Source organism: Aegilops tauschii, chromosome 2 (assembly GCF_002575655.3).
Source record: "Aegilops tauschii subsp. strangulata cultivar AL8/78 chromosome 2, Aet v6.0, whole genome shotgun sequence".
In the NCBI taxonomy this organism is placed as follows: Eukaryota; Viridiplantae; Streptophyta; class Magnoliopsida; order Poales; family Poaceae; genus Aegilops; species Aegilops tauschii.
The window spans coordinates 569,614,553-569,640,152 of record NC_053036.3 but is presented as its reverse complement, the minus strand read 5'-3'; the positions used below and the strand labels follow the sequence as shown (position 1 = coordinate 569,640,152).

Genomic DNA, 25,600 nt, shown 5'->3' with positions numbered 1-25,600 from the left:
TGGATACATAGACCTACAAGTTAATGATGCAGATTTACTGTTTATTTTGGGCTGCTGTCCCCCAGCATGTACCCCTTCTTATTTTCTGGTAGTTTTTTTTTCTTTTCAACCTTTCCTATTTTGAACTCCGGACTTTGTATCGTGCGATGGTTATGCTTTATCTATAAAGCGGGTGAAAGCCTTTTTGGCACTGTATGGCAAACACCCGCTGTGTGTAGGTTTTTATCTTCTCACCATATATGCACATGCCATTTGTAAAGTGGAATAAGGACTTCTATATAATTTGATCTTGTAACTATCTTAAATAAAAATAGTAAGCTTACACATCACACGTACAGATATACCAGACACAGACACATGCCTTGTTGTGCTGTTTTTACCTTATCGGACTTTTTTTACCATTGATGATGGTCTATTTAGCCTTGTATATGTGTGACTCTTGGATGGTGTATGTGACGTTTGCATGTACAAATGTTGCTTTTCAATTTCGGCAGTTCAATGGGTGAGAGGTTATCACTCATCGGTAGGCGGGAACACCACCATAAAAAAAGAAGCAGCCACAAGTACCCATTGAGCTTAGAGGTTGTAGAGATAAGGGATTGACCAAATAGAAGCTAGATGATATGGAGGATAAAGATAGGTTAGTTAATAGTTATTTCCTTTCATGGCCATAACACATCTACATCGAGTTTTTGTGTGTGGGTATATTTAGCTTGTCAAAGGGGTAACAACATTAGCATAATTTAGAAATGCTATAATAAGCTATTATTCTTTTAGCATGGTCACCTTAAAAGTAGTATAAAATTCGTTATTAAATATAGCACATGGTGCATGATGGTGTAAACTAACCTCTCAAAGATCTACATATGAGCGGATAACAATTAACAACAAGTATTTCCATAATAGAATGCTACTTATAAGAATATAATTGTTAAACATTGAGAGAAGATCTGCGCACAACATGGTATATTTTGTGTACCTTTTAGTAAGAATGAGTCAGATCATCTACCTGATGCTTAAAGTCGAAGTATGAATCTTTAAACATAAGCACAACACCCATATATGAATACTACTGAAATAAACATGCATTGCTTCTATAATCTATAACCCATGACTATAATTCTCCTAATCCATGTGCGTGTGTGTGTGTGTGGAAGAATTGGTAGCTCTGAAACCGACCATGTTTTTAGCACCAATGCATATTGAATAACAGAAAATATTATGATGGTGGTATATTAAACATTTAAGAATAAGAAGAAAGAATCACTAAATTATAAAGGCTCTCAAATAAAACTTTGCTTAGGATTCGGACACAAGCCTCTCACCTAAACTGTGGGCATGAAATGAATTAGAAAAGCACATGGGCCTCGGCAGACCAAATAATTGGCGCCCATCCAAATAGACGCTAGTACTCTAGTAGATTCCAAATCTGAGGTAGTGTGGGCTTGGGCTACGACCCAAATAGACCCAAAATTGCTAGCCGCCCCAGCCGATTGGCCCGAAGGCCCACAAAAAACCCTAGCGTAGTCATATATATATATATATATATATATATATATATATATATATATATATATATATATATATATATATATATATATATATATATATATATATATATATATATATATCGATCACTCCCGCACCCCTTCCGACCTAGCCGCCGCCGCCTCCTCGCCCCCAAATCTAGTGCTGCATCACGCGTCCACAGCCCCCCCCCCTCGTGAGCCCACGAGAACCACATTCTTACCCCTACCTCTGCTCCACATGTTTCCTAGATCGCCTATTCGTGCCATCCATTAGCGAAGATCTACAGTCTTGCTTCACGCTGCTTCTCTGAGTACCGAATTGTGGCTTGTTGTCGGAGTGCCTTTTCTGACTTACACATCTTGGGTAGAGATAGCCGAAGCAACCACCCGTACCTTGGCGACATAAGTCTTGACACTCTAGCATCCAAGATAATCTCTGGCGACTTAATTTGGTGGCGCGGAAGAGGGATAGAGAAAAGGTAACTTCTCATACAAAGAAAGATGCAGATATTTGCGAGGTATATTGTGTTTATATTTGCTAACTAGATAATTTAGAGTTGTTTCTAGATGTCTAATTAGTAAACTTAACCTGCCTACAGGCTATATATATGGAGCAATTGGGATGATCTTTAGTATGACGATGATTGCTCTACAAGATCTGGTAATTTTATTCCTTTCCACTTTAGCTTGCTTGTTCTTGTTAACACTTGCCTAATCTAGTATCTCATCCAATTGATTAAATAATTATCTTGAAATGTAATCAAATTAATTATGTTTTTTGAAACTTAATCAAATTAATTATGTTTTATTCATTTGTATGGGTAACTGACTTCCATTACGACAAAACTATGTTTCACCCAATATTTTAATTTGTGGTCATGTGTATACTTATGTTATTTGCATACAAGTGTATGTTGCCTAGGTATTGATTTTGTTGTGTTGTCAATTACTTACGTAGTTATCAGTCCAGGTATTTAACATTGGAAGAGAAATAAAAACTTCATCAAGGTTATACATAAATATTTTGAACTTAGCATTGTTGTAAAACACTAAATGTCTTGATTCCTATATTAACTTATAGCTTCACCCTTGAATATGGTGAATTAAGAATTTACACTAATATAGGTCACGCTAGGTTGTTTATAATTTCATTAACTAATAGCATGATCTTGGATGTAGGAGTGTCATGATCTTCGGCCAAAATTTCAGAACCGATTCTTATTTTTTACCACAAGTTATTTTAGTTCTAATATATAGGGGTGCACATCATCATTTTACTAAAATGTGTGCTTGTGCAATATTTCTGTGGTTAGACTGTCTCAACGGATGCTTGTGCAATATTTCTACGGTTAGATTGTCTCATTGGGCTATAGTATGCTTATTATGGATTCCGGGGAAGCTGGTTCAAAGAAGGAAAGAAATGAGGAATATTCCATAAACCGTCTCCCGAGAGAGCTCATTGAGCGGATATTTTTTCGGCTTCCGGTGAGCACTTTATTGGTGTGTATTGGTGTTTGTACGCGCTGGAAAAACTTGATCCGGGATCCCAATTTTGTCACATCACACCTGAAGCATGCATCCCATTATTCCCTCATATTCTTCCAACAAGATTATGTTGCAGGAAAACATTACCCGAGTGATGCTATTCTAATTGATAAAGCTTGGTCACAATCAACATATGCAGTGCTAACCATTGACCCTGATGATTTACTCTGTGGTTCCTGTAATGGGATTATTTGCTTATACACAAAGACATTGACAATCAAGATAGCTAACCTTGCAACTGGCGAATGTCTGCATCTTGAGAAACCTATAAAGAATTTGAGTGGCGACCAATTCTTGTTCTACAGTTTTGGGTTTCACCCTTTGACAAGAGAATACAAAATTACACACTTGGGTGACTATGTTGAGGGCCGCCCCAAGAATGGAGACAAATTCACCATCATTCAAGTTTATAGGCTTGGTGATGAGAAATGGAAAGACATCAGAACCCCAGAAGCCTTAAGCTTGAGTTGCGTCAAAAACTCTGGACTAATCAATGTTGGTGGAACAATGTATTGGTTAACTAATGATATGGCAACTAACTGGAAGCATGTTGTTATGTGCTTTGATCTCGGTGAAGAAGCTTTTGCACGGATAGAACTGCCAACATCAGTACTTGAAAATAGTGTTTATGGTGGTCCCCGTAGGTACTGGATCAGAGAGATAGATGGGAAAATATGTATAGCAACTGCTCAAACCTGGCACAAAGTTATTTATGGTAAGTTGCAGATCTGGACACTTGACAACAAGGTTGAGCAAAGTTGGAGCCAGAAGTACAATATTCATACAGCAGGTTACATCGCGGGTCCAAATTTGTCTTATGGGGATAAGTTATTGATGCAAAGAAATGATAGTAGGCTATTTTCTCATGATTTGCATGGGAATGAAGGGAATATCGAGCCTATGATATTAAACATGACGAGGTTGTCAGGCTTTAGCCCAGTTTTAGATTTTAGCCCTGGCAAGCCGGACAATATGCAATCCTACATATATGTGGAGTCACTTGTACGCTTAGATGTATACAAAAAAGGCGGCATTGTGCGTAAGCCAAAAAAGAGGGAAGTTTGGAAATTTAAGAAGTGGAAGCCTTGCGAGGACGAGCTCTCTCAGCTAGAAGAGATGTGGAGCCACATTCATCAAAAGGAGTATGACATAACTGTATGTTGTCTTAATTGAAATTTACCTTAATAAAAATTTATTATGTTGGGAAATCTAACAAAATTGTTGAGTTGCCATTTGATAGGTCTTTTCACAACGATCTGGCATACAACTCAAACATCATCTGGAAGGTATATCAAATGACGTGATTCGACAACAAATAGGCCTGCAAATTGATCAAATCGTTCCAGTCTTTCCAAATAAGGTAATTCTTTACGTAAATAGAAGTTAACATACATTTTTCACATTTTAGTTTGAACAATACATAACCATCTTAAGAGCAAAGAAAAGAGTTTAACTAGTTACTTAACATATCTCTTGGCACTTCAGTATCCAAGATCCTCCCAACGACTTAATTTGGTGGGGGAAAAGCGGGACAGAGAAAAGTTACTTGCTCGTATGAGGAAGTATGGAGATATTTGCAAGGTATATATATAGTGTGTTTACTTTTATTGGACAAATTAGTTATGATTGTTCCTATATGGAAAATTAGTAAAGTTAACTTTTCTATAGGCTATGAATAAGGAAATTGGGTGGATCGTTCGTATGACGGAGATTGCTACACAATATAAGGTAATTTTTACATTTGATCAAACTTTTATTATTATTCATTTCCAATTTAGCTTCCTTGTGCTTGTTACCACTTTCCTAATCTAGTCTATTAGTCATTTAAGCAAATAATATTATCTTGAAATGTACACAAAATAATTATTTCTAATTCATTTATACAGATAAATTACTTCTGTTGAAGTAAAACTATGTTTCACCAAAAAATGCACCCATGTGTGTACTTATTTTATTTATGCTACATGTGCAAGTTGCCTAGATATTGAGTTTGTTGTGTTGTTATTGAGGTTGTTAATAGTCAAGTTATTTAACATCGTACGAGAAATAGCTACTTAATATTGTAAATACTTTAAATATAGCATTGTTGCAAAACACTACATGTCATGATTCTTATATTAATTTATAGCTTCACACTTTCATAGGGTGAATTAAGAACTTACACTAATATAGGTATTGCTACTTAGTTTAGCATTTCATCACTAAATAATAACATGTTCTTTCTTCACTTCTTGCTTATACATTGTTGGTTTGCTTTGTGAAAGATGAACAGTTCAGTATAGCTGCACTAGTTGAGCATGGAACTACAAGTAGGTTGGGTTGCTTTCATGCAATTTTCTCAATATTATACACATATAAACATGAGATAAAGCAACATAAATAGTATTACGTAACAAAGAATATTAAAAGAAGGAAACCTGAATCGATTGTAAACGTCAGTGATACCATTCATCTGAAAATTTACATTTGCTCTTCTTTTGTTAGTTTGACATGTTGAATTCATCCTAGTTGTGTGCCTTCTTTTTCTCAGAAAAAGGAAATTGTTTGGATTTATTCATTACTTTTATTCCTAATGGGAAAAGGTTTTGATCTTTACTCATGTTTTAGGTGGGTCCTTCGAGTTCAAATGATGCTATTTCATACCAGAATCACAGTGACGACAAGGATACAGTTGAGTCTTGAGAGCATATCATGACCGTCTTTTTAGCTTGATGAGATAGTTGTTCAGATTGAAACTCTTGCTACTTTACCCTAATTTATCTCTTTCACATGTAAAACAAACATATCCGCATTACCTTCTATGTGTTATGTCTCTTTCTTTACAATTTATGATATTTATCACACATGTTTAGTGTGTGTGAACCGATTACCATATTGGTTGATTAAAGACATTAAAAATTTGCATGGTGATGAAGTTGTGCCGACCTTTCATCCGAACTAACTCTAGCCACTATGAACATGGATAGAAATTCTGCAAAAGTTGCAAACCCTTGTGTATTTTATCCATGGTTGGAAGTAAACATTTTCTTCAAAAAGGTAAACATTCCTTAGTGCATGGATAGAGAAAAAGTAGAATCAACCTGGTTAAAAGCGTATGAAGTTTGGACTAACTATTGTAGTATGTAGGCTCGGACAAATGCACGAACAAGGCGAATTTCTACACGAAATCACAATGGTGGTAACAATACCAAGACTTGAGAGTTTAGCGTGACATTCTTATTAGCTCGCTCATGTTGTTGTTCAACCAAATCTTTATATTAATTCTTTAGGAATGTTTAGCTCATTTTTCATAACAGGTGATTTGATAATCTCCATCTACACTCTGTAATGGAACAGTTTACCACATTTGTTTTATATCAAACAACAATGTTTTCCAAACCATATAAATCTCCCTGCGAAACAAACAACAATTCCTCTTCTTTTAGAGGAGTAATCCCAATATACATACGTACGTCTCTCCTACCTTTGTCTCCCCTCCAAGAAAAGGGGCTAGGGTTTCTGCCTCCCGTTGGCGGCGGCGCCGATCTCCACGTCTCATGTGGCCTTAGGGTCATGGGTGCGCGGTGGATCCCGGCCTTTGCCGGCAGGAGGGCTCTGCTTTTAGGTGATTCTTCAAGTTTTGTTAGGGTTTGTGTTCTATTCAAAAAGACTAGACGGCGGCGGCTTCTTGAAGATGGAATAATGTTCTCCCCGCCTAGCCCCTGTCCCAATGGTGTGTCTGGCATCGTCGGAGGGCATGTGGAGGTGTGTCTCCGCCGGATCTCGCGGGATTTGGTCGGTGGTTGTCTTTGGTGGATCCGCTTGGATCCGGTCTTTGTTCGTCTTTGTTCATCTGTCTTCAGGTTGGATCCTTCCGATCTAAACTTCTCTTCATCGGCGGCGGTTACTGTTCTGGGGCGTTGGTCCTATGGGACCTTAGCACGACGACTTCCGGACTGTCTACTACAACAAGTTGTGCCCGGCTCCAGCAAGGGAGGGGCGATGACGGCGGCGCGCCTTCGACTCGCTTCAGTGCGTGTAGTCGTCGTTAGGTGGTCTATAAATCTGGATGTAATTATTATTATTTTTGGTATTCATTGTACTGCCATGATTGAAGATAAATAGATTGACAGTTTCCCGCCCAAAAAAATCCGAATATGCTAAAACGGAAACTCCAATCTTAATTTGAAAGATTAGCCCATTAATCATGCCACCATTGGGCCATATTTTCTTCCACCATATTTTCTTCGTTCCTTCCTTGCTACCGAAGATAAACCGCGGCCATGGTGAGACAACGCAAGCAAGAGCATCACGCTTATGATGGAGTTAGTGTGGTGACCACTCCTGTTATAACCCCCTCTACCTCCTCTTCTGCTCACGGAATCTGCATGTCGCTCGCATGCTCTATTAGGGCTAATATTTTTGTCTCTTGTGAATGAGGTGGGAAGATGATATGCTACCCTTCGTGTTTGAATTCATGAGTGTTCCTGTGATGTGGGAAATGTACACTACAAAGAACCCTAGGACCAGTGGTATCCATCATTTTTTCTAGCTCGGTACTAACGAATATTCCGACTGATATGTGAACTTCTTTTGTTACATCCTCCTTTCTCCCACCACCGCAACGAGATTGGCAGCGCATCTCATGCGTAATCCAGGACGATGTGCAGCTCCCCACCCCACACCACGGCCCAACTATGGCGTGGACCAATAGTCTAGTCTACACAGCCACCACGCGCGCGCGTTGACGGAGCCCTTGCTCTGCCCTCCGTTCGGCGGCCACGCCCAGCACATTGCGTCCGAGCTGGATGGCTACACAGCGGTGCGGCGACGCGGACGCGCGGCCGTCAACATCGAGACGCGACGACTGGCGCCGACCCAACCTTGGCAACCTACCCGCCGCGTCTGCTGCTCCGTCGGCAACGACCACGGCCACTCACGGTGCGCGCGGCTCCGGCCATCAGCCCAGTTTCTTGGGCGCGGCGAGGAGGTGCACGTCCCGGCTGATACGCGACCGGTCACTCGAGCATGCAGCTACCCGCGACTAATTTTACAGTGTGTGGGTGGCTAGTTTATTATTCTGGCTAGTGGACCACGAGTAAATATATCGCACGCTTGGACGACCCAGTCGATCAATTATCTACGGGTAAAATCAGTTAACGCGGTAGTTGGACTGCTCAAGTGTGTCATGTGTACTGTGTACAATAGAATATGTAGTTATTTTCGCCGATGGTAAGAGAGCAATTGTGTAATTTTTGTACAAGCTTCGTAAAATCTTAAGCACAAATACGAACAAAAGAGGGCTGAGGAATAAAAAGAACTTTGTGTTCATTTGCGCAGGCTGCCTTTACAAAATAGTGTTTTTGTATGAGAAATGGTGGTTAAATTTGTTTTACAAGACAGTGATCAGGGTAAAATACAGACCATTTGATAACGTGCAACAACTCTTCCATTTACTCGCGCTGGAAAAGGTCCTTGTTCATTTACTTGCCCTCCAAAAGTCTTGTCTAGGCCAGTACTTGTCCGCACCTATCATACCATTGCCTGCCTCTGTGGTTGTGTATAGCTGGTCCATCTACAAATACCTCTGACACACATGGCGTCCAACCGAAAGCCCTAGAGTGTGCTTAGTGAAACTATGTGCCTCAATATTGGTGCCATGTCTTTGAAGATGAAGGAGCATCTCTTAAATTGTCTTGATGTTACTATAATCTCCTAGAGCGTGCTTAGCAAGACTAGTTAACTCTACTAAAAAAGTAGCAATGTGATTAAAAAAACTGAGGCTACGCCAAAATTTAAAGAACAGCCCGCAAAATATTCTCAAGAATGTGCGAGTGGGGAATTGAACACACGACCTAAACTGAGTGAACCACGTCGCTAGCCACTATGTTCAACTACTAGCTTGTCTAAAAATGCTAGCTCAGTTAATATAAACTACACGCGGCAAAAGAAAATGAAGTTTTTTGAAATTTCAAACGTGGTTTACCTTTCACAAAAGTAAATATATTTAGAAAGCCGAACATTTTCAAAATTTTCTAATGAACCTTTAAAGACTCGAACATTTTTTCTTAGAATTTGAAACATTTATTGTAAAAGAAGGAACAAAATTGAAAGCGAGAACATTTTTCAAAATTACGAACAACTTTTTCAAAATGCGAACATTTTCTAAAAACAGGAACAAAATTGAGAAAATGCTGACATTTTCTGAAATTAATAATAATTTTTTGAAATCACGTAGATTTTATGTAATTCTCGCAAACATTTTTTCAATTTGTGAACAAATTACAAAAACGCGGAAATTTTGAATTTGTGAATAAATTTTGTCAACCGGAACATTTTTCTAAAAATGCGAACACTTTATGAAATTTTCGATAACATTTTCTGAATTTACGAACAAATTTTGGAAACGCAGACATTTTCTGAATTTGTGAACAATGTTTGAAAACAGGAACATTTTCTGAATTTTGAACAAAATTAAGAAATTCAAACATTTTCAGAAAATTTAAACTGTTATGGATTTATGTACATTTTTGGAAATGAAGTGAACAAATTTTAAAATACTAAAATATTTGTGGAATTTCTGCACAAAATTTGAGAAGACAAACAAAATCTGAAAAAATGAACAAATTTTAAGAAATACAAACAGTTTAAATTGCGGAAATTTGTTAAGAAAATAAATTAACTTGAAATGGAAATAGAAAAGAAAAAGGAAACAAAAAAAAAGGAAAAGAAGACAGAACAAATAAAAAAGCAGAACAAATAAAATTGAAAATGGAAATAAAAAGGAGAAATAGAGAAAACGGTTCAGGAACCTTCTGGAGGGTTCCCAAAATCGTTAAAACTGGCTGGGAAACCTCTAGAAGGTTCCCAAAACCGGTACCTGAAAGCTGATGGACCGGCCACGTTGGTGGAGACTTCAACCCACGAACGGTAATGGTTGCGCGAGTCCACGGAGGGCTCCACCCATGAAGGGTCCGCGAAGAAGCAACCTTATCTATCCCACCATGGCCGTCGCCCACGAAGGACTTGCCTCACTAGGGTATATCTTCACGAAGTAGGCGATCTCCTTGCCCTTACAAACTCCTTGGTTCAATTCCACAATCTTGATGGAGGCTGCCAAGTGACACCTAACCAATCTAGGAGACACCACTCTCCAAAAGGTAATGGATGGTGTGTTGATGATGAACTCCTTGCTCTTCTGCTTTAAATGATACTCTCCCCAACACACAACTCTCTCTCACAGATTTGGATATGGTGGAAAGATGATCTGAGTGGAAAGCAAGTTGGGGAAGGCTAGAGATCAAGATTCTTGTGGTTGGATTGGAATGTCTTAGTCTCAACACATGAGTAGGTGGTTCACTCTCAAAAAATGAGTAGTGGAAGTGTAGGCACGTTCTGATGGCTCTCTCTCCGAATGGAGAATGGGTGGAGGGGTATATATAGCCTCCACACAAAATCTAACCATTACACACAATTTACAAAACTCGGTGGGACCGAATATTGAAACTCGGTGAGACCGACTTGGTTCAAAATGTGAATGTTAGGATTTTCGGTGGGACCGACATGGTCAACTCGGTGAGACCGATGTGCTAGGATTAGGGCAAAACTTGATCTCGGTTTGACTGATTACACAAACTCGGTGAGACCGATTTTGGTAATAAGAAAACAGAGAGTTGGTCTGGCAAACTCGGTGGGACCGATCGCTCATTTCGATTAGGCCGAAACGTTACGAAAAGGAAACAGAGAGTTTGCATTGCCAACTCGGTGGGATCGATCGCTCATCTCGGTTAGAACGAAACGTTACGAAGGGAAACAGAGAGTTTGCAATCCCATCTCGGTGAGACCAAGATCCCTATCGGTGAGACTGAACTGATTAGAGTTTCTGGCTATGGCTATGTCAAGTGAACTCGGTGGCGCTGGATAGATCAAATCGGTGGGGTTGAGTTTGACTTTAGGTTTAGGACATATGTGGAAATGAGAAAGTGGTTGAGGGCTTTGGAGCATATCATTAAGCATTTTGAGCAAGCAAGCCATTAAGAAACACCTCATCCCCTTTTAATAGTATTGGATTTTCCTATATATGGACTCAATGTGATCTTGGATCACTAAAATGAAAATGTAGAGTCTTGAGCTTTTGCCAATATGTGTCCTTAGCATTTTAAGGTGTCCACATCTCTAGTACATGCCATGCCAATCATTGAACTTTCTGAAACATTAATCTTGAATGGATATTAGTTCAATGAGCTATATGTTGTTATGAATTACCAAAACCACCCAGGGATTAGTTGCACTTTTAGTAGGTGAATAGAGTAGATGATGCATGATTCTTTCTACTTTTATGCACTCTCCCATCTTATCTCTAATACAAAGAAGTTGTAGCATGTCTCCGTAGAACGCAGAGGTGCTTGTTCCACAAACCACATTACCAGTTCCTTTTGAAAAGTATGCATATAGTAGTGTAGGTCCTCGCGAGTCTTGCGAGTACGGCTGTGTACTCACCTTGCTTAATTTACACTTTTCCTTGGATTGCCGCCAATCTAGCTGACAATGATTCAGGAAGGAGGTTTGATGATGGAGACGTTAGCTGGTTATCCCACAAACAACAGTCTTGGCAGGGATAATGGCGCCTTTGCTTTCATTTGAGCCTGCTTAAAGCATTTGCACTCTTTACCTGTCTAAGGTGTAATTCACTTCTGTTGTATAAGTTCTATCTTGGTCAAAAGACAGTTGTTGTATTCACTCATTGTATGAGTTGTATATGTATATGTTGTTGTTGCATACTATTTCGTTTTCTATGTTGTGATACCGACTATTGTTCCACAAGGCGGATACATCTCGACGTGTTTATTGTGTGAAGCTTTAGCGCCTTAGTATCGTCATTATGTGGAGGCTAGCGGAATTGGTAGATCTGCATAGTGATGATCCCAGAGTGTTACATGTTGGTCTCCGTCCCCTGAAGAGCTACTGGACTAGCAAACACTCTACCCTTTTCCCGCCTCTTTTGAGAATGTGGGACATGATATCATGGCCTCATACGGCTTTTGGCAAGTTCTCGGTCAAAACTTTATACTTGAGGCTTATTATGGCTCATCGAAGCGCGTGAGATGCTTTTGCAACTGGCAACCAACCGCACACTTTAATGCGTCAAGCTGTACACAGTGGCGCACTCCATCGACGGTGGCACGGAACTAATTGAGCGGTACCATCGATCAACTTCCTTTGTCGGTTTAGCAGGTCAGATTTACCTTGGATGCATGATCCCATCTTTTTGGGTGAAGTCTAAGTATATATGCAATTTTCAGTGCCCACCCTTAGTTGTGAGTTTCACCTTAGTACTTGTTCATGCTAAAAATAATCCATGGCAATTTTATCAGTACTGGTTTAGTAGCATGTGGCATTTCTGTTTGTTTTATTAGCGTAACGTTTTGTCAATGTGGATTTTTGTGGTCTTACGCATACTTGATAAATTCATGACTATTAGCACAACAATGTTTTGTCCCCTGGCATTTTTCTATATTTTTTGCCATGAGGAAAACACACCATGACAAATGCTCACGGTAAATTCTAAAATTTGTTACTTATGTCACATGGCGATTAAAAAAACTCTTTTTCCAAAACATGGAAATTTTGAAAAAAAATCCATTTTATGCTCACATGGCAACTCTTATATATATACCTCCGGACTGAAGGAATCTCCGGCAGCATCCTGCTACTTTGTACCATCTGCTGGAGCTTTGTGGGTGCTGGTTTGGGGAAATATTTCCATCCAACTGATTGGCGTGCATGTGGCCTAATTTTTCTAGAGAGAAGGCCTTGAGCCTGACTTTTAGGACGCCAATACCTGGCGATCGTCTGCTAGGGACGCCAATATATATTCAATCCTAGCCACAACAAATAAATTGAACATTGCATCGCATTTTATCTTGCTATTTTTTGTCAATCCTAACCATGTCAGTTTAGCACGTTTTTTGCCAATAATAAATCTTTTCCTCAAATCAACAATGCAAACAACAGTTTCAATGCATTTTAAGTCATACATATTGCCTTCACACACACACACACACACACACACACACACACACACAATATCCGTGATTCAAGTAGTATTTTATCCACATTTTGCCATGATCCTTTTTTTGCCACAACTTAAATTCAGCGATGATAAAAGCATGGCCATTGTGTGTAGTTTTCCTTTCCTTTTTATTTTCCCCATGATTTGTGTGTATTTTTTTGCGATGATGTATATATATACACTTGCCATGGGGATATAGGTAAGTTCATAAAAAATAAATTCTCTAATGTTTTATGGCACCTTCTATGTATAGTGCATGGCAGCTTTATATAAGATCATGGCACAATTTATTACCTAGATCATGATAATTTTATTTTAAATGGCATGTCAATTTCATTATTTAGCCCATGGATTTTTTTTTTCAATTACACCATGGTAGTTCTTGTTGGAGAACGTAGCAGAAATTCAAAATTTTCTACGCATCACCAAGATCAATCTATGGAGTAATCTAGCAACGAGGGGAAGGGGAGTGCATCTACATACCATTGTAGATCGCGATGCGGAAGCGTTGCAAGAACGCGGATGAGGGAGTCGTACTCGTAGCGATTCAGATCGCGGTTGATTCCGATCTGAGCACCGAAGAACGGTGCCTCCGCGTTCAACACACGTGCAGCCCGGTGACGTCTCCCACGCCTTGATCCAGCAAGGAGAGAGGGAGAGGTTGGGGAAGACTCCATCCAGCAGTAGCACGACGGCGTGATGGTGATGGAGGAGCGTGGCAATCCCGCAGGGCTTCGCCAAGCACCGCGGGAGAGGAGGAGGAGGGAGAGGGGTAGGGCTGCGCCAAAAGAGAGACGTTCTCATGTCTTGGGCAGCCCCAAACCTCAACTATATATAGGGGGGAAGGGGGTGCGCCCCCTCTAGGGTTTCCCACCCCAAGGGGTGGCGGCCAGCCCTAGATCCCATCTAGGGGGGCAGCCAAGGGGAGGAGAGGGGGGGGCGCCACTAGGGGTGGGCCTTAAGGCCCATCTGGACCTAGGGTTTGCCCCCTCCCACTCTCCCATGCGCCTTGGGCCTTGGTGGGAGGGCGCACCAGCCCACCTGGGGCTGGTCCCCTCCCACACTTGGCCCACGCAGCCTTCTGGGGCTGGTGGCCCCACTTGATGGACCCCCGGGTCCCTCCCGGTGGTCCCGGTACATTACCGATATCACCCGAAACTTTTCCGGTGACCAAAACAGGACTTCCCATATATAAATCTTTACCTCCGGACCATTTCGGAACTCCTCGTGACGTCCGGGATCTCATCCGGGACTTCGAACAACATTCGGTAACCACGTACATACTTTCCCTATAACCCTAGCGTCATCGAACCTTAAGTGTGTAGACCCTACGAGTTCGGGAACCATGCAGACATGACCGAGACGTTCTCCGGTCAATAACCAACAGCGGGATCTGGATACCCATGTTGGCTCCCACATGTTCCACGATGATCTCATCGGATGAACCACGATGTCGGGGATTCAATCAATCCCGTATGCAATTCCCTTTGTCTATCGATATGTTACTTGCCCGAGATTCGATCGTCGGTATCCCTATACCTTGTTCAATCTCGTTACCGGCAAGTCTCTTTACTCGTTCCGTAACTCACATCATCCCGTGATCAAATCCTTGGTCACATTGTGCACATTATGATGATGTCCTACCGAGTGGGCCCAGAGATACCTCTCCGTTTACACGGAGTGACAAATCCCAGTCTCGATTCGTGCCAACCCAACAGACACTTTCGGAGATACCTGTAGTGCACCTTTATAGCCACCCAGTTACGTTGTGACGTTTGGTACACCCAAAGCATTCCTACGGTATCCGGGAGTTGCACAATCTCATGGTCTAAGGAAATGATACTTGACATTAGAAAAGCTCTGAGCAAACGAACTACACGATCTTGTGCTAGGCTTAGGATTGGGTCTTGTCCATCACATCATTCTCCCAATGATGTGATCCCGTTATCAACGACATCCAATGTCCATGGTCAGGAAACCGTAACCATCTATTGATCAACGAGCTAGTCAACTAGAGGCTTACTAGGGACATGGTGTTGTCTATGTATCCACACATGTATCTGAGTTTCCTATCAATACAATTCTAGCATGGATAATAAACGATTATCGTGAACAAGGAAATATAATAATAACCAATTTATTATTGCCTCTAGGGCATATTTCCAACAGTTCTATTGAAGGTACCATGGTAATTTAATTATTTTGACCATGATAACTTTTTGTATGTAGCATGGCAATTTCATTATTTAGAACATGGCAATTTATTCAGTTAGACCATGGCAATTTTGTTTTTTACATCATGCTGATTTTATTAATTAGACAATGATATTTTTTCAATTACACAATGGCAATTTGATTAATTAGATCATGGAATTTTTTAATTAGACTTTTTTTGGCAATTTTCGTGCCTTTTACAACTTTTTTCGCCTTTAGACCATGGCCAATTTATTGGACTTATCTAGATAAAAAAATTGCATTATTTGATGTATAAGACATGGCAAATATTTGATATGTTTGTAAGTGTCACATAGCAAATTAGGTGCTTTTTACTATTTTCGAAGAGAAGTTCCTTTTGTAAAAAATTGCCAAATTTTCTCCTTTGTCACATGGAAAATTCATATCATGTTATGTTTTCCAAAGATGGCAAGTTAATTTTTAGAAATGTTCAGAAGGCAATTTTATGAATTTTTTAAACTTGTCACATGGGAAATTTTATGCATTTTCATAATATCCTCATGGCCAAACATATCAATTTTAGATAGCAAAACTTCGCTTACATTGGTGTATAAGGCATGTCAATAAGAGCCACATAACAAAATTTGTTTTTGTTAAGTTTAAATCTACTTAACAATTTTCTTTTTATTTCTTTTGTATCATATCGCTTTTTTGTAAGTGCCTTTTTTGGGATTGAAACTTGTCTCGTGGCAATTCTAGATGTGACAATTGACATGGAAAATTCACAATTTATAATATGGAAATTTTATTAGTTATACCATGGTAGTTTTATTGTACATAGCATGGGAAATTCATAATTTTGGCATATGGCATTACACACACATTCGCTTCTAGGATCAGGTTTGTATTACGCACGTGGCAAATTTAATTTCATAGCTATAGCAAATTACTTTGCTGGACCATGGCTAGTTTTACATCCATGATAAATTTAATTCCAAAAAATGGCAAATTCCATGGTTGTACCATGCCAATTTTTTGATAGCCATGCTTGGCAAATGTACATTAAATCATGCCAAGTCTAGGTTTTTCCCAAGAATATATATTTTTTGCCAAAGAATATTTGTATGTAGACATTCATGGCAAATCTATGAATTTGCCAAATAATTCTTTGTCACAAGAATTTGTAATATTGTCGAAGAATATATAAATTTGCAAGATCTATGAATTTTTAAACTTGTCACATGGCAAAATCTATGAATTTTTAAACTTATCACTTGGGGAAAAAAATAAACTGTGTCTACATGGAATTTCTTTTAAACTTGTCTACATGAAAAATATATGAATTTATATATTCACGGCAAATGTATGAATTTGCCAGAGAATTATAGTCACATGAATTAAAACATGCAAATTTGTATATGTCTTTATTGAAATTGATACAATATTTTAATGCTCTATAACATGGCAAAGTTGTTTTGTATAAGATGGTAAATTTTTAATACTGTTTTATTTTTACCTATATCATGAAAAAATTAACGCTTTTTTATTTTTGTATACAAAGGTAATGGTGATTGAGCTTGGAGACGTCGAAAACCTATCCGACAAAAATATTGTCTATTGTATTTCTTACAACAAACCAAAAAGTTCGTTTGGAGGCTACGGGCTAGTTTGGTTCACGTTCTGGGAGTGTCACGCCTGGCATGGAGCTAGCCTGGAACCTGTCTGTAAATTGTTTGGTTCGTATCCTGGATGGTTGAGTTCTTGCGTGGCCTGGACATCCAACCAACGTCATTAGCCTGCCAGGCAACGGCTAGGCGTCCGTGGCAGGAAGCCTGGGAGTTAGAAAATGCAGCATGGGATACTTAATTGCTAATTAAGAGAAGAGACCAAAGACCATGTGCACTGCAGAGGGGACCCCAACCCCATGCTGACACCAGCTGATAAGACATCACCCCAGGCAACCAACCAAACAAACTAGCTCCAAGCTGCCTCACCAGGCAAAAAAATACCACCTACTTAGGCTCACGCTAGGCACAAAGCCGTGGAGGTGAACCAAACTAGCTCTATATCTCGCTTATAGCAAGTCTTCCTTCGGTCTCACATGAAGGTATATAGTTGCGGCCCAACCCAGTCATGCTATAAGAAATAGACTATAGAGAAAAAGGGACACGCGAGAATGAAAATTGGGATCTCACGGTTGTAGCGTAGCACTGCTAGCCATTGGGCCACCATCCGTTTCATGTTGAATTACTAGGTCGCTACCATGTTAAATAAAGAGAAAGAGCTGGTTTACCACTAGTTTTCTAGGTATTTTTTCTTGTTTTTCATCGTTTTTTCTTCGGTTATGTTATCTGCTTTTACTAGTATTTTTATTTCACTTGTTTTTCTTTAGTCTTCTTTGTTTATTTTTGGTTTTTCACTAGATTTTTTCTTCATTTTTTTCTCGTTTTTCATTGGTTTATTTTTTTTGGGTTTTCATTGTTTTTCTATACACATTTTTGGTATATACTAATACATTTTGCTAGTACATTTTTAATATTTTTCAAATACAAGATTAATATTTATTGAATACATGGTCAACATTTTTTGTATCTACATATAACTTTTTAAAATGTTTGACTAACATTTTTCAAATATCAGATTAACATCTTTTGAATACATGGTCAACATTTTTCCTATACACATTTTACATTTTTGTTTTCTAATCCTTGATTAACATTTTTTAGATACAAGATTTATATTTTATTTCAATACATGGTCAATATTTTTTATACACATTTAAGATTTTTTGATATTCTTGATTAACATTTTCCAAATACTAGTTTAACAGTTTTTGAATACAATGTCAACTTTGTTTTATATACACATTTAACATTTTTTTAAATGCTTGATTATTATTTTTCAGTTACAAGTTTAACATTATTTAATACACGGTCAACGTTTTTCTATACACATTTAACATTTTTCAAATGCTTGATTAACATTTTGCAAATACAAGTTTAATGATTTTTTTTAATACATTGTCAACATTTTTCTATACACATTGAATATTTTTTAAATGTTTGGTTTAAATTTTTTTTACATACATGATCAACTTTTCTCTATGTACATGGGAAACATTTTCTCTATGCACATTTAATATTTTTCAAATGTTTGGTTAACATTTTTTTTCTTGAAATGTTCTTTGTAAAATGTTTTTTGTAATATATTTATTTAAAATATTTGGAAGTATAAACGAAAGTAAAAAAATGAAAGGATAAAACAAAAACATAAATATAAAAAATGTAAAACATACGCTCGCGTCACTGCAAGGCATTCCAGCGAGTCGGAAGGTTGCCTCGCTAGAAGCAAGGTATAGCTGCACCCGCATTTCTAGTAGCGGTAGAATCGTTTGCTCGGCCTGCGCCTCCAGCTGATGATCGGCAGGTATTGGCGTCCCAAAGTCAGGCTCAAGGCCTTCTCTCTAGAAAAATTAGGCCACATGCACGCTGATCAGTTGGATGGAAATATTTCCCCAAACCAGCACACTGCACACACAAAGCTCCAGCAGATTTTTTTTTGAATCTCACACACTGCACACACAAAGCTCCAGCAGATGGTACAAAGTAACGGGATGCATCCCTCCAGAAAAATAACGGGATGCTGCCGGAGATTCCTTCAGTCCGGAGGTATTTTTATTGCCAATCGGACGCGTGAGGCAAAGCGTCCTAATATTTGTATAGTTGTCAGGGGTTTGTTAGGCTGCGCGTGTTAGGTGTGTTGTGTTTGCCAAAGCGCTAGTATATCTGCTCTATATAGGCACGCGTCCCTGCTATCCATACGTACGCTTCCCAACCATCTCCACATAGCGAGCCGCCGTTTGCCGAAGCACATCGCCGGTGATGGACTCTGCGCCTACGGTGGCGGTGCACGTCCTTGTGTTCCCTTGGCCACGGCAGGGACTCATCAACCCCATGCTCCACCTCGCCACGGCCCTCCTCGACGCCGGCGTCCACGTCACCTTCCTCCACACCGAGCACAACCTCTGCCGCATTGCGAGGGCGCCTCCGCCGCGCCTACGTTTGCTGTCGATCCCCGATGGCCTCCCCGACGACCACCCCCGCCACTACATGGAGCTGATGGAGTCCATGTGCACGACCGGCAGCGCCGCGTACCGTGCCCTGCTCTTGTCGTCGCTTCTGCCCGCCCACGATGTGCCGCCGGTGACATGCGTTGTCGCCGATGGCACCATGCCGTTCGCCACCGACATCGCCGAGGAACTCGGCATCCCGGCGCTTGCCTTCTGCACATTCAGCGCGTGCAGCTCCCTGGCGTTCATGTCCATGCCCAAGGTCTTCGAGCTCGGCGAGAACCCCTTCCCTGCGGACGACCCAGTGTGTGGCGTTTTGGGGATGGAGGGCATCCTCCGGCGACGAGATCTTCCTCGTGGTCCTGGACTCTGCTCCACTGAGCAATCAGGCGGCGGAGATCCCATGATACTCAAGATTGGCGAGGGCGTCGCTCATAGCTGCAAGGCGCGTGCGCTGATAATCAACACCGCCGCGTCGATGGAGCGGCCAGCGCTCGCCCACATCGCGTCGCGCACACGCGACGTCTTCGCGGTAGGTCCACTCCACGCCAGCTCGAGGTCCGCCGCAAGCGCGAGCCTGTGGCGGGAGGACGACGGGTGCATGGCGTGGTTAGACGGCCACGGCGACCGGTCCGTCGTATACTTGAGCCTGGGGAGCATCGCCGTGATCTCGTACGAGCAGCTCACCAAGTTCCTCTCCGGCCTCGCAGCCACCGGGTACGCCTTCCTCTTGGTGCTCCGGCCGGGCATGGTCTAGATGGCTAGCTCAGCGCTACTTCGAGAAGCCGTCGCGGTAGCGCAAGCCGGCAAGGCCAAGATCGTGGAGTGGGCTCCTCAGCTGGACGTTCTGCGGCACAGAGCGGTGGGCTCCTTCCTGACACACGCCGGTTGGAACTCCACGCTGGAATGCGCCGTCGAGGGCGTGCCGATGGTGTGCTGGCCCTTCTTCCTCGACCAACAGATGAACAGCCGTCTCGTGGGCGCCGTGTGGAGGACGGGGCTGGACATGAAGGACGTGTGCGACAGGGCTGTCGTGGAGAGGATGGTGAGGGAGGCCATGATGTCCGGCCAGATCAAGGCAGCGGCCCAAGCCATGGCGGAGCAGTTGAGTCTGGACATCGCCGACGGGGGCTCATCGTCATCCGAGTTAGGGCGGCTCGTCCGCTTCATCAGAGAGCTCAGCGTCAAGTCTGGTCCAGAGCCAAGAATTACTTAAATGAAAATTAGTATGGTTGCTTCCAAGGGGGTGAACTGTGTCAAAATTTCAACATTGGGATAACAAGGGACCAAACTTGTATTTGGGGGTATTCCATGTCAAAAATGTCATCCTTGAGGTAAAAAAATGGAATAAACTTTCAACTTTTGGTAAAAAAAATGTTTGTTTACCACTTTTGTTTGCTCTGTCAAAAAAGAAAAGAAAGCGGCAAGCTTATCTTATGATATTTATGCCTATTAGTAAACACTTAACCGTTTGTACTTTGGACGGACCCAATGCGCTATGTAATTTTTTTTTTAAACGGAGGCAAAAGCCCAGCCTTTTTTGGATATTATCGTCATTGCCCAACCTTTTCCCATTCAGGTGTTGTTAAAATATGGATTGTTCTAGTGGAAACGACTAGAAAACCTTAGGTCTCTTGATGCTCTTTTGAGTTAATAAAATCTCCCTTTATCGAGAAAAATGCCTCTTGCAAAGGAAAAATGTGTCCAAGATGAGAACCAATCCTGCACTATAAAGCAATACCTTGTGCATACTAGGCCTATTTGTTGTGTTATGTTGTACATATCTAGTCGTTCGTACAAGTGTTCTGATCTTCTGTGTTGTAGACAAACCGAGAAGAAATTTGACATCACTGACACAATCAAGAGTGGTGGGCGGCTCTTCCTTATTGATTCTAGGATCAGGAGAGAACTTATGGTGGCTTTCACCAGGGACTCCAAGTTGCATGTTGAACATGTACTGATCTACATAGATTGCTCAAATCACAATGTTGACTCAGACAGATTTCTTTGATGGCTTACTACGGCGTGTTTCTCTCTTTTGCAGCTGGTTGATGTATATAGAGTGGAGGAAAATCAAATAGATATATATTCAGGTCAGCCCTAGTTAGCTTGATTATAGATGACCTCCTGACAATAGGTCAGGCCTTTGGCGAGGAGTAGACCTACAATTTCAGTGCCTTCTCTTGTTTCTCTTTCTTTTCCTTTGCTTTGACTGACTTCATTCTGTACATTATTTCCCCCTTCTATAATGAAAAGCAGAGCTCCTGCTGTTAACCATAAAAAAAATCAGGTTCGGCAAGGTAAGTCAGTCAAACTCTGTTTTACCCGCTCTTGTCGTTCGAGAAAACATTTTTCCTGCTTAGCAATTCACATATCTATCCACTCGTCCATGCGGATTTACCTTCCGTCACACAGTGTTTTATGCTTTCGTGGGGTGAGGGAGTCCTGGATTATGGGGTTCCCGGGCATCCGGGCTATGTGACATGGGCCGGACTGATGGGCCGTGAAGATACAAGATAGAAGGCCTTCCCCCATGTCCGAATGGGACTCTCCTTTGCGTGGATGGTAAGCTTGGCATCCGGATGTGTAGTTTCATTTCTCTGTAAACCGACTCTGTACAACTCTAGGCCCCTCCGGTGTCTATATAAACCGGAGGGTTTAGTCCGTAGAGGCTATTATAAATCATATAGGCTAGACATCTAGGGTTTAGCCATTACGATCTCGAGGTAGATCAACTCTTGTAACCCCTATACTCATCAAAGTCAATCAAGCAGGAAGTAGGGTATTGCCTCCATTAAGAGGGCCCGAACCTGGGTAAACATCGTGCCCCCTGTCTCCTGTTACCTTCGATCCTCAGACGCACAGTTCGGGACCCCCTACCCGAGATCAGCCGGTTTTGACACCGACATTGGTGCTTTCATTGAGGGTTCCACTGTGCCGTCGACAGAAGGTTCGATGGCTCGTTCGATCATCCACAACGATGCCTTTTCAGGGGAACTTTTCTCCCGGGTCAAATTTTTGTGTTCGGCGGCTTCGCGCTGCGTGCCGCCTTGATTGGCCACCTTGAACAGATCGACAACTACGCCCCTGGTCATCAGATCAGTTTTGGAAATCTAAATTATGTCACTGATATCCAAGGAGACTTGATCTTCGAAGGGTTCGCGGCCCCGGCCATCGCTCTGGCCTTAGATCCGGAGCAAACTACCAGGTCTGAGGATGGGAGTTTAGAGCCCACCGGATTCTCTAGAATTATGGAGCTCGCTACCGGAGATCCGGAGGGGACTGCGTCATCGGCAAGCCCGGAGTCGAACTGGGCTCACCCTGTCATTGGAAAGCCGGACTCGCCCCCGGATACCAGCTCTGAACTCTCAAGGTCCACGTCACGTGAGCACGGCCAGGAGGCTCCTGCCCTGCCTAGCTCCACGGACTCTCGCTTCCCCGTCCAAGCCTCGCTCTTAAACGAGGCTCTGGACCTAATGCGATCCCTTGCCATTATAGAGGAATCACCTCCGAACTACGCCCAGCCCGGACTAGGGGCTGAAAGTGGGGAATTTTACGTCCCACCCACCACCCACTTCATAGCCACTGTAGAGGACTTAACCGACATGCTGGACTATGCCTCCAAAGACATCGACGTCATGAACGACGATGCCGGAGACGAACAAGGCCAAGACCCGCCGTTTACCGGACGTTGGACGGCCACCTCCACATACGACGTGTATATGGTGGACACACCCAAAGAGGATGACGGCGATGGCAGGAAGGACCCGGTTGAGGATAAGACTGCTGAGGCACCACCAAAGCGTCGACAACAGCGGCGCTGCTCAAAATCACGTCGCGAAAAAGACAGCAATACTGGCACCGGAGACAATAACACTCCGGAGAATGTCGAAGACCCCGAAGCCCCCGTCGAGCCATCATCCGAACGGGATGATTGGGCGGAGGGGCAAGTTAACCTTGACGATTCGGTTGGGAACGAGGACTCGAGGATAGTAACTATCTACCAATCTCCAAGGATGATGTGAGCCTTGGCGACGAAGACTTCATCGTGCTAGAGGAACCACTTGAGCAGGAGCGCTTTAAGCGCCAGCTAATCGCTACTGCGAGAAGCCTAAAAAAGAAGCAGCAACAGCTCCAAGCCGAATAGGATACACTCAACGACAGATGGACCCAGGTCCTAGCCACCGAAGAGTATGGCCTTCAACGCCCAGCAAAGAGTTATCCGAAGCGTCGACTACTACCACAATTTGACGACGAGGCCCTCGAGCCAATACCGTCAAGACATGACCACGCTGATGAACCAGACCGGCCACCGCGTGGACGGGACAGAGCGGCCACTTATGCCGAACACCTGCCCGCACCACTCCGCCGTAGAGGTAGAGAGACAGCGGCCCCAGGGTACACCTATGACCTACGACAGGACCCGGACAATAGAGCAGGCCAAGCCAGATCAATCTATGGATCAAGGGGGCATGCCCCAACGCGAGAAGACGGCCATCAGGTCTGGCGCGATAAGCACAACCTCACCCGAGCCGAAAACCGCATACGGACATCATCCGAACTCCGTCGTGACGTCGCCCGATACAGAGGACCCGCACACCCCTTATGCTTCAGCGATGAGGTAATGGAGCACCAGTTCCCAGAAGGGTTTAAACCCGTAAACATTGAATCATACGATGGAACGACAGATCCCTCGGTATGGATTGAAGATTTTCTTCTCCACATTCACATGGCTCGCGGTGAGGATCTCCACGCCATCAAGTACCTCCCACTAAAACTAAGGGGACCAGAACGACACTGGTTAAACAGCCTCCCAGAAAACTCCATTGGTAGCTGGGAAGATCTGGAAGATGCCTTTAGAGACAACTTCCAAGGCACATATGTCCGGCCTCCAGACGCCGATGACCTTAGTCACATAGTCCAGCAACCGGGAGAGTCAGCCCGGAACCTCTGGACCAGGTTCTTAATAAAAAGAACCAAATTGTCGATTGTCCGGATGCCGAAGCCCTTGTGGCCTTCAAACATAGCGCCCGGGATGAGTGGCTCGCCCGACACCTCGGCCAAGAAAAACCAAAGTCCATGGCAGCTCCTACTGCACTCATGACCCGCTTCTGCACGGGAGAAGATAGCTGGCTAGCTCGCAGAACCAACATCACCAGCGACCCTAGCACCTCCGAAGCCAGAGACGGCAACGGTAGGCCACCATGCAACAAACACAAGTGTCGAAGCAACAATGAAGATACCGAAGATACGACGGTCAACGCCAGATTCAGTGGCTCTAAACCCGGTCAGTGGAAGAAGCCATTCAAAGGAAACAAAGATGGTCCATCCAGTTTGGACAGAATACTCGATCGGCCTTGCCAGATTCATGGCACCCCTGACAAGCCTGCCAATCATACCAACAGAAATTCTTGGGTCTTTAAACAGGCCGATAAGCTAAACACCGAACATAAGGGGAAAGGGCGCCCAGCGAGGACGACAATGAGCCTCGCCCAACAAACACAAGGGGGCAAAAGAACCCCCCCCCCCCCCGAGGTAAAAAACAGTAAATATGATCTACGTTACTCATATCCCTAAGCGGGAGCGCAAGCGCGCATTAAGGGACGTCTATGCCATAGAGTCAGTCGCTCCAAAATTCAACCCATGGTCAGCCTGTCCGATCACTTTTGATCGCAGAGACCATCCGACCAGTATCCGTCATGGAGGTTCGGCAGCATTGGTCCTCGATCCAATTATCGACGGATTCCATCTCATGCGAGTCCTTATGGACGGTGGCAGCAGTCTTAACCTGCTTTATCAGGACACTGTCCGCAAAATGGGTATTGATCCGTCAAGAATCAAGCCCACTAAAACCACCTTTAAAGGAGTGATACCCAACATAGAGGCCTGCTGCACAGGGTCAATAACGCTGGAAGTAGTCTTCGGCTCACCGGATAATTTTTGAAGCGAAGACTTGATCTTTGACATCGTCCCCTTCCGCAGTGGCTTTCATGCACTGCTCGGACGAACCGCTTTCGCCCGTTTCAATGCAGTCCCGCACTACGCTTATCTAAAGCTTAAGATGTCCGGACCACGCGGCGTCATACCAGCCAATGGAAACATGGAGCGCTCCCTCCGTACTGAGGAGCATATTGCGGCCCTCGCGGCCGAGGTACAGGGTGGCCTTATCAAGCCGAATACTTCTTCGGCCATCAAACCCCCGGACACTGTCAAACGAGTCCGATCTACCCC

At 42.7% G+C, this 25,600-nt stretch overlaps 1 protein-coding gene and 1 pseudogene across 2 annotated transcripts; both read left to right on the top strand.

The window, feature by feature from the left end:
• The first annotated feature begins 1,670 nt into the window (after positions 1 to 1,670).
• Positions 1,671 to 5,984, top strand: LOC123497154 (F-box protein At3g07870-like). 2 transcript variants are annotated; one of them, XM_045233290.2, is made up of 7 exons: positions 1,671 to 2,008; positions 2,129 to 2,190; positions 2,843 to 4,229; positions 4,315 to 4,434; positions 4,560 to 4,655; positions 4,743 to 4,802; positions 5,682 to 5,984. In XM_045233290.2, exons 3-7 carry the CDS (start codon positions 2,904 to 2,906, stop codon positions 5,754 to 5,756), a joined length of 1,677 nt encoding a protein of 558 aa, XP_045089225.2. In that variant the 5' UTR covers positions 1,671 to 2,008; positions 2,129 to 2,190; positions 2,843 to 2,903; the 3' UTR covers positions 5,757 to 5,984. The 2 variants fall into 2 exon arrangements, with proteins under 2 accessions (XP_045089225.2, XP_045089226.2); XM_045233291.2 differs by having other exon boundaries at positions 1,671 to 2,047.
• Positions 5,985 to 16,961: 10,977 nt separating this feature from the next.
• Positions 16,962 to 22,576, top strand: LOC141041783 (myricetin 3-O-rhamnoside 1,2-glucosyltransferase UGT709G2-like; annotated as a pseudogene).
• The last annotated feature ends 3,024 nt before the right edge of the window (positions 22,577 to 25,600 follow it).

Excerpts from the sequence above, each read along its gene's own strand:
- LOC123497154 (XM_045233290.2), top strand. The coding sequence starts at position 2,904 with ATGCTTATTATGGATTCCGGGGAAGCTGGTTCAAAGAAGGAAAGAAAT. Across the intron at positions 4,435-4,559 it reads TTCCAGTCTTTCCAAATAAG|TATCCAAGATCCTCCCAACG; the intron begins GTAATTCTTTAC and ends TTGGCACTTCAG. Across the intron at positions 4,656-4,742 it reads AGTATGGAGATATTTGCAAG|GCTATGAATAAGGAAATTGG; the intron begins GTATATATATAG and ends ACTTTTCTATAG.